Source organism: Sinocyclocheilus anshuiensis, unplaced genomic scaffold (assembly GCF_001515605.1).
Source record: "Sinocyclocheilus anshuiensis isolate Anshui unplaced genomic scaffold, SAMN03320099.WGS_v1.1 scaffold1126, whole genome shotgun sequence".
Taxonomy (NCBI): domain Eukaryota; kingdom Metazoa; phylum Chordata; class Actinopteri; order Cypriniformes; family Cyprinidae; genus Sinocyclocheilus; species Sinocyclocheilus anshuiensis.
Window position 1 is genome coordinate 621,741 of NW_015537997.1, and position 9,891 is coordinate 631,631.

Here is a 9,891-nt window from a genome sequence, read left to right on the forward strand (position 1 = left end):
AGACAAGCGGTGCGTAAGTAGGTCAAGCGCAAATGATAAACACCTGTGTCTCGTTTCAGTAATTGGTGTGGAGAGACCGGATAAAAGGGGCCACATGGCACATGATCGGGAGAGAGACTGACTGGGAACGCGAGCCACCCGGGGAGACGGGTGTAGAGAAACACGGAAGCAAGTTGTGTTATGATTGTTATGAGTTATTGACTGCGAGTCTGGAAGCGCTGTGTGAGCGCCGTATTGTGTTGTGTGCACTGAGAGATTTAAATAAAGCTCGCGTCCCAGCAAGCCGACCCTGCCTTCTTCCTTCCACTCTCTTGAACCTTACCACAAAATGTAGTGTAATAAATCCAGGTGTCAAAACCAGCACACTTAACACTTCTGAAAATAGCTGTAAATTTAGCAGTTCGATTCCATTTCCATTATAAATCTATGGTTCTGGAAATATTTTGCTCCTGACCAGGTCCACACAGAATCTGCACCTGCAGAGCTCCCCAGAAAGCTTTAAACGGCCGTCATTCATGAAGTTCTGCGTGGTTTTACATATTGTGGCTTATTTGATTGTTGCAGAGTCAAGTGGACAAGGCGATGAAAAAAAAGAAATATTTCAATGCTTTTTAAGTTTGCTTGTAAAATTGCTAAAATTTTACATTTGCTCACAAAACTTTTACATTAATTTGCAAAAATTACTGCGTTTTACCCCCCAAAAAATTAATTCGCTCACAAAACTTTTTCATTATCTAGCAAAACTTTTGCATTCTCTCGCAAAGTATTGAAATATAGTTCTTGGTCCTACCTTACATTTCCATCACAAAAGTTTTGCGAGCGAACACAAAGTTTGTCAGGAGATGCAAACATTTCTGAGAACACAAAGTTTGTTGGTGGAATGCGAACATTTTGTGAGAGAAGCAAAGCACTGAAATATAATTTTTCATTTATTTTATTTCCCCATCACCATGTCCATTTAGGGTCTCTGTAGATTGTGCTTTCAGATACGCAAGTACCCTCAGCTTCCTTAATCACATTTCACCACATTTAAATTCATTCGGTGCAGAAAAAAAATCAGCAGATTCCATCTGGACTTCATCACGACTTACTGAACATTCAGATAAGTATCTTATGAATACAGCATAGAAATGAGAACTTTTCTGACAGACATGATGAAAGCGGACTATTTGAGATGGAAAATGCTCAATGAACAAATGAAGACATGAAAGATTCTGAAACGTAAGCACGGACATGCCATGCTCTAAACTTGAACGTCTCACTTAAATCAAGCATCTAACAAACTGTCCTATTGTATGACTTAAGCGTATTGACACGGGGCACAAGGCAGTCCTTTACCAGGCCCTCTACTGGGACGCTGGATGTTAAGGCACAGAGGTGGGCGGCCCTGCACCCTTCTCAACTACACAAAGATACAAACATCAACCATCACTCGACTTTAAGCCACAATAAATTCTCTGCCACATCATACATTTCCAAAGAATATAAAATGAAAGCATTTACCTTTTGTACAAATTAGATTTATTTCAAATAAATTAATTCACCTTCATAGATCGTCATAATAATAGTAACAGCAATTAAAAACTTTCCGATTGAAAGCCATGATTGATTCGTTGACACTAAACCAACACAGAGGAAGAAAAGCCACTTCTGTTGACCAGAAAACATATGCTGTTTGTTTTTAGATTTTGGCAAAGCAGTCAATAAAATAATAAACTGGCACCAACGGCCTAAAACCTAAACATTTCTTTCACCCCACTCGTTCATCTCTAAGCTGAAATCCAGCCGTGTTTATCTGACCCAAAGTTTATGGTCAGTTACAATCCATGACGGCAGAGCGCTGAGGATATTCTTCATCAGTAGGGCATATTAACTTATTATCCAGCATTGGTGCAGCTTTGAATCCTGAACTTCAAACCTTAATGACAGCGATGATTGCAATTCTTCACGACACAAATTTAGTGTCTGGAAACATTCTGTCAAAAAGTGTTTGTTTGTTTTTTTCTGTACAGTAGTAGTCACATTCACACAACATAATTCAGGGGAAAGTTAAAGGTCAAACGAAGTCTGACGACAGAGGCCAAGGCAAGTAGAAGAGAAGAGAGAATGTCAAAACTACCAGAGGAAGAAGAAAAAAAGAGGAAAAAGTCAAGTTTAAGAGGTGAAGAACATAAAACTAGGGTTCCTCCACGCACTCTGATAATGTGAGGGTCACTCAATCCGCTGGAGATGCGAGCAGCACGTCCCTGTCTAGGTGACCAGAGGGCCTCAAGCACTGGAGACATTCAGGTAGTTACCCAGGTATCCTCTTGATATGGATCTGACAACAAACACCAAAAAACATCTGTCAAGAACCAGGTATATGAAGATCATCTATGCACATCACCAAAAAAAACAACAACAACAGAATATGTTAATTACAATACGTCAAGTTTCAAGCAACACTTTTATTGTCCAGTCAACTGCGTTCTGATTTTGGACATATGAGATGTCCACATCAAAATATCCTCATGTGCCAGACAGTGTTGACTGTTATGGCTGGTTATGACAAACAATGCAAAACACAGAAGGGGTATGATATATGGCTTGATGCTTTGTCAAAACACTCCTAAATTTCCACATTTTCAATTGTAGTCATTTATGTAATAACACGTAACATTGTAATAACATGATAACATGTTTCAACTGAAAAATATGATCTTTTATAAGCTGACGTTCCACTGGAATGAAAACATTGTTGGCAGTTTTGAATGCATTAAGTACAGTGTCAGGTTTATAAGATATTCAGTAACTGTAGATATGATCCAAATGATTCACAGTACATGAGTGAAGAGGGAGAGAGCATGTGATTGGTCTAGGGTTGGACAGTATAAACAAAACTCAAATGTGAACCTGGACCACAAAACCAGTCATAAGGGTCAATTTTTCGAAATTGAGATTTATACATCATCTGAAAGCTGAATAAATAAGCTTGTTAGGATAGGACAATATTTGGCCGAGATACAACTATTTGAAAATCTGGAATCTGAGGGTGCAAAAAAATCTAACTATTGGGAAAATCACCTTTAAAGTTGGCCAAAAGAAGTTCTTAGCAATGCATATTACTAATCAAAAATTAAGTTTTGATATATTTACAGTAAGAAATTTACAAAATATCTTCATGGAACATGATCTTTACTTAATGATTTACTAATGATTTTTGGCATAAAATAAAAATCAATAATTTTGACCCATACAATGTATTTTTGGCTATTGCTACAAATATACCCCAGCAACTTAAGACTGGTTTTGTGCTCCAGGGTCACAAATGAGTCATTTCGTATCTCAGGAGTGGTGTATATAACAATATAGTTGTTTGTGCTGGAAATTCAATGGGGGAAAAAAATGGTTTATGTATCAAATAATCACATGGTATTGACCATTTATGAATAACTCTATAATTAAATAATTTACAAATTAAAGGTATTTCCATATTAAAGACATTTAATTAATCTAAATTTATTAAAGATACTTATTAAAGGTATTTCTTTTATTTATTACAAAATTTCTTTCCTGATGCATTTCCTAAGATAAGATTATTAATAAATAAATAAGTCTGGCATCAGTGCAAAAAGAGCATCCCATATGCAGCAAACAAAACTAATGACTAATATAATAAATGCAAACTACAACAGTAACAGCATAGCAAAATCTCTTCTTCCATATACTATGATACTGTCCAGCCCTAGACAGGCCTGAACCAAAGGCAGCAAGCAGACCTCGCTAATAATGGCCCACACGGCGGAGTCCTTCTGGACCTTTAGACGAACAGCCACCACAGGGTTGAAGGCAGGGTCAACCGTCCCCTCTGCCACTCCTTTCTCAAACTGAGCTAAAGACAGACACAAAGAAAAGAAATAATATTTTTAATTCTAAAAGGGGAGACCAGAAGTGATTGTAACATTTTGTGACGTGACATGTGGCCAAGTATGGTAACCCATACTCAGAATTAGTGCTCTGCATTTACCCATCCAAAGTGCACACACACAGCAGTGAACACACACACACCGTGAACACACACCCAGAGCAGTGGGCAGCCATTTATGCTGCGGCGCCCGGGGAGCAGTTGGGGGTTCGGTGACTTGCTCAAGGGCACCTCAGTCATGGTATTGAAGGTGGGAGAGAGCGCTGTACATTCACTCCCCCCACCTACAATCCCTGCCGGTACGAGACTCGAACCCACAACCTTTGGGTTATGAGTCCGACTCTCTAACCATTAGGCCACGACTTCCCACTTCCCACTTCCCACAAACTGAATTTTGCATTCAGTTATATGGCAGACACTTTTATCCAAAGGGACTTACAAATAAAGAAACTCAGAAGCAATTCATCATAAGAGAACAATACTCGCAAAAAACAACTATGTTGTGTTTTGAGAGTAAGCTAGAGAGCAATACAGGAAAAAAAAATGCAGTGGAAAAAAAAAAAGAATGAGAGAGATGTTGATTGTGGTTTACTTGACGGAAGATGTGTGTCTTTACAGTTTCATCAAGATTGTAATGGTGTATACGGTCTGTGCATTACATACATACATACATACATACATATATATATATATATATATATATATATATATATATACAAACCCGATTCCAAAAAAGTTGGGACACTGTACAAATTGTGAGTAAAAAAGGAATGGAATAATTTACAAATCTCATAAACTTATATTTTATTCACAATAGAATATAGATAACATATCAAATGTTGAAAGTGAGACATTTTGAAATGTCATGCCAAATATTGGCTCATTTTGGATTTCATGAGAGCTACACATTCCAAAAAAGTTGGGACAGGTAGCAATAAGAGGCCGGAAAAGTTAAATGTACATATAAGGAACAGCTGGAGGACCAATTTGCAACTTATTAGGTCAATTGGCAACATGACTGGGTATAAAAAGAGCCTCTCAGAGTGGCAGTGTCTCTCAGAAGTCAAGATGGGCAGAGGATCACCAATTCCCCCAATGCTGCGGCGAAAAATAGTGGAGCATTATCAGAAAGGAGTTTCTCAGAGAAAAATGGCAAAGAGTTTGAAGTTATCATCATCTACAGTGCATAATATCATCCAAAGATTCAATCTGGAACAATCTCTGTGCGTAAGGGTCAAGGCCGGAAAACCATACTGGATGCCCGTGATCTTCAGGCCCTTAAACGGCACTGCATCACATACAGGAATGCTACTGTAATGGAAATCACAACATGAGCTCAGGAATACTTCCAGAAAACATTGTCGGTGAACACAATCCACCGCGCCATTCGCCGTTGCCGGCTAAAACTCTATAGGTCACCTGTATACGTTGATTGACAGATGTCTCGTCCAGTCAGCGGTGAGTAATCCCAAACCAATGGCGCTGTCTCAAACTATACCTACCTTTTCCGGTTTGTCTGATTTGTCGTTGTGTTTTCTGACTTGTTATTTTGTTTTCGAATTTGTCATTGTGTTTTCTGACTTGTTATAATGTTTTCTGAATTGTTGTTGTGCTTTCTGAATTGTTTTGTTTTTTAGACTTGCATTTGCGTTTGTAATTTGTTATTTTGTTTTCAGAATTGTGATCTGCTTTGCACTTCTCGGCCACCGTACAAAACACTTTTATTCAACAAAGATGCATTAAATTGATCAAAATTAACAGTAAAGTCATTTATAATTTAACATAAGAGCAACAAATCAGCATATTAGAATCATTTCTAAAGGAAAAATATATTAAAATATACTAAAATAGAAAACAGTTATTTTAAATTGTCATAATATTTCACATTATTATTGTTTTTTAATCAAATAAATGTGCTAAGCATAAGAAACAAAAAAAACTTACTGTCAATCATGTTTTTATAATAAAATATATACAAGTATATATACAACACAGGGCCTAAATTTTTAATTTTTAATTTTTTTTAATGAAATACTTTCTCAGGCAGAAAGAGAAATGTGCTGAGCATTTGCTAAATAAGTGCCATCACTGTTATAAAGAGTTACAGTGCACTGGTTTCTTCTATTTGCAAGGAAGGCACAACAATCATTTGCTTCAAGTGCAAAACTGCTGATTTGACCATGAATGTAATAACTCACCAAGCTTATAGAACCGATCTTCTGTTCGTTTGTACTTCTCTTTGGTCTTCGATTCAGCGTCCTGCAAGAGATAACATCCTCATTTAGAAGCACTTCAAGAGCCTGTCTTAAAGGTACTTGCACTATGCTATCAATGTTAGACACAATTGTAGGAGTAAAGTTTGTATTCAATGGTAAAATAATAAGTAAACCCAAGCTCACAAACCCATTTACACAAACTCAGATGCATTACCAGCCTCATTTATTCAAGGAACGTCTGCAAGAACAAACATCAAAGCCCATTCGAAGCCTTTTTAAGCTCTGTATCACAGCAGGATGGCAGTACGCAGCCTCATTACCACGGTAGCTCAACCTGCGATTGACTAAAATTAGCCCTGGTGGCAGTGTACACAGGAGACCTACGCCAGATATTCCTGTCAACCTGCAGTTAGACTCTGACAAACCTGTCACCCTGGGGCTTGTTTGGACATTTAGAGGAAACCGTATAAATCTAATTGAGAATGTGTTTTTTCATTTACCGAAAAGGGCAGGATCTCGACAGTAGTGTTCTCTATTTTGTCTCCTGGGTGCTCCTGGTTTCCGCTGCGAAAAAGGAACCTGCCAATCAAAGGCTGATTGTTAATGAATATGCATGTACAGGCACAAACTCATGAATATTTGTGAACACGCATGTACAAACACTGGCAGGACATGGACAAGAACTTGTGAAGACTGAGTCTAACTTAGACAGCGTGGCCTGAACACACACAGATAAGGGGTCTCTAGATAGGCCCCTACTTGAGCTGCTAATTAAATCCAGTCACACATGACTAAATTGACACTTCATCTTGTTAGCACTGTTTCTACTCACACAAACACTTTGAACAGGTCAAGTCTCTGTTAGACAAACAAAACTAATGAGCAAACAGCATGACTGTCTGTTTACATCAATTTCCGAAATAACCCTCATCTCTCTCTGTCTATCGTATTCACTAACAGGATCAACCATAAGGGTGGTCTGACGTACCAGGATAGGTGTAAGAGAGTTTTGGGCCTTCAAAAAATACAGCTAAAACAGTAAAAGTGTGAAATATTATTACAATTTAAAATAACTGTTTTGTATTTTAATCTATGTTAAAATGTAATTTACTCCTGTGATGCAAAGCTGAATTTTCAGCAGTTGTGAGGCTTTTACAGAAACCGTAATACTTTTTTGTACTGAAATTAGAGACAGTTTACCAAAAAAAAGAAAAATACATTTTGTCATCAATTATTCACTCTTATGTTGTTTCAAAACTGTATTAATTTCTTCTGTGGAACCAGAGCCATTGAGAAACAGAGTTGCGACACTCCCATAGGCGTCCTATGTCTATTTCTATATATAGTGCAATATTTATTTTTCAGTTTTTCTGATATTAGTGTTAATTCATCTTTACTGTGTAATTCTATGTATGTCTGCACTATCATGTATGTTTGCACTGTGTGTGTACTTTCTTCTGCACTGGAAGCTCTTGTCTCCAAGTCAAATTCCTTGTGTGTGTAAACATACTTGGTAATAAAGCTCCTTCTGATTCTGATTCTGATCCATAGGAACTGAGGAATGCTGAAGTGAAGCGTGTCATGGAGCAGCCAATAGTTCCAGCATTGAACCCCATTCATTTCAGAGTTTCTCAAGGACACTCTTGCTGGTAAATTGAAGAAATGACTGCATTTTTTGACATTTTAACATTAACATTAGTTGATCTCTCTGAAATCTGTCCAGTAGTGGTATTTTATGAAGCGCGTTATAGTTAATGTTTATCGTTAGATAAAAGAGAGTTATACTATATAACTGCATTTAGATAATGTGAGAAACACCTTAATTACCAGATTATAACCAGATGCTAGTTGTTATATTTTTAAGTTTTTAGTCTTTCTGCAATCTTTCTCTCCCCGTAGGAAGTTGAATGAGTTTCAATGAAGATTGCTCATTCAAGGAATACAATAAAGAGTTTTGCTGAATGCAATTGGTTGCCTTGTGCTTTTTTTAAACTTTATTTGGAGATAAATTCCATATTTGCTTGCCTTTTGTAATATTCACTTATGTTGTATGCTTATGTGAATATCACAAAATAACACTGGGATGTGAATCACTAACCTTTTTAAATGTAACATTTAGAAAAATCGAAACATAAAAATCGAATGTTTGATAACGTCTAAATATACATTCAAATGCAAAACCTAAAAAAAATAAGTAAGCAATTAAGACCAGCAATACTCTTTATAGCAACTAGAGCCATATACATTTAGGCTATATTTATTAAACAGCCATACAGGCATCTAGTGGTTAAACCATGGCATTGCATATGAATATTATTTTTCTGGCCACCAAATGCCTCTAATTTCCTTCTTTGCACTGGAATTTAAAAACATTTTCTCAATTTTAACCCTAAATAATACACTAATTGTAATATAAATAATAAGCATATTAGAAAATGTTATATTTTAAATGGTCATTCATGGATCATAATTATTGCACATATTATTTAGTACCAAAAATCTTCTCAAAATATTAACTAAATAGAACTAAACTAAAATATAGCACATTTATTTAATTGATTAAAAGTTACACTTAAGGTGTTTGGTCACATTTGACTGCCAAGAAGTATGAGAACATATTAATGGTCTCTTTATTGCTCTTCAGAATAAAATGCTACTGTAAAGCATAGTCATTCTCTCTCACTGTTGTTTGATTAATATGAATGGCAGACAGGACGAATATTGGACAGCTTCCCCTTTAAGACCGAAGTCCGGATCCAATACACCGTTACATATGCATTTTCTTTTTCAGCTGTTTACTCTCTCTTAAAGGGGTCATATCATGCTTTTTTAAATATCATTATTTTGTGTATTTGGTGTAACAGAATATGTTGACATGCTTTAATGTTCAAAAAGCACATTATTTTTCAAATACTGTACATTATTCTGGAATTTAAAAACATTTTCTCTATTTTAACCCTAAATACTACACTAATTGTAATATAAATAATAAGCATATTAGAAAATGTTATATTTTAAATGGTCATTCATGGATCATAATTATTGCACATATTATTTAGTACCAAAAATCTTCTCAAAATATTAACTAAATAGAACTAAACTAAAATATAGCACATTTATTTAATTGATTAAAAGTTACACTTAAGGTGTTTGGTCACATTTGACTGCCAAAGAGTATGAGAACATATTAATGCTCTCTTTATCACTCCCCAGAATAAAATGCTATTGTAAAGCGTAGTCAGCGTAGTTATCAAAGCACATTATGTGTTCATAACTACTAGAAATTGCAGCTAATATAGTGAAACTGCTGTATGTCCTGATTAAACCCATTCAAACAGACTGAGAGCGCGGAGTTGTTTGAGAGCTCCATGAACCATGTGACTGTGTTGCAACTCTCTCTCTCTCTCTCAACGGCTCTGTGTGAAACATACTATAACATATATTTTGAAAAATGCTGGCAAGACAGGACACAGTAGACCTTGTGATGATGTCATCATCAAATACAGAAATTGTCACTGTGTATGTGTACAAAAACAGTCAAAACATTCTTCAAAATATCTTGTATGTTATTCAGAAGAAAAATCCACATAGGTTCGGAATCACATGAGGGTGAGCAAATGACAACCCCTTGACAACACCTTTAACAGCATGGTTATGAATTATGTGTATTTAAACATGTCACTAACCAAATATCTAGTTGGCTTATATACTGTAGATGAGTTATTGTTTTTTAATTGACAAAAAAAAAAAAAAAAAAAAAAAAAAAAAAAA

At 36.0% G+C, this 9,891-nt stretch overlaps 1 protein-coding gene across 1 annotated transcript in view; it reads right to left on the minus strand.

The window, feature by feature from the left end:
* Positions 1–611: 611 nt before the first annotated feature.
* The window catches only part of LOC107676492 (alpha-1,3-mannosyl-glycoprotein 4-beta-N-acetylglucosaminyltransferase A-like), a 26,282-nt gene continuing 17,002 nt past the window's right edge, over positions 612–9,891 (minus strand). Inside the window, exons 9-12 of the mRNA XM_016471050.1 lie at positions 6,621–6,699; positions 6,103–6,163; positions 3,759–3,871; positions 612–2,320 (exon numbers count right to left, since the gene is read on the minus strand). Coding sequence (XP_016326536.1) covers positions 2,294–2,320; positions 3,759–3,871; positions 6,103–6,163; positions 6,621–6,699 — 280 coding nt within the window. The 3' untranslated portion in view covers positions 612–2,293. The remainder of the gene's footprint in view (positions 2,321–3,758; positions 3,872–6,102; positions 6,164–6,620; positions 6,700–9,891) is intronic.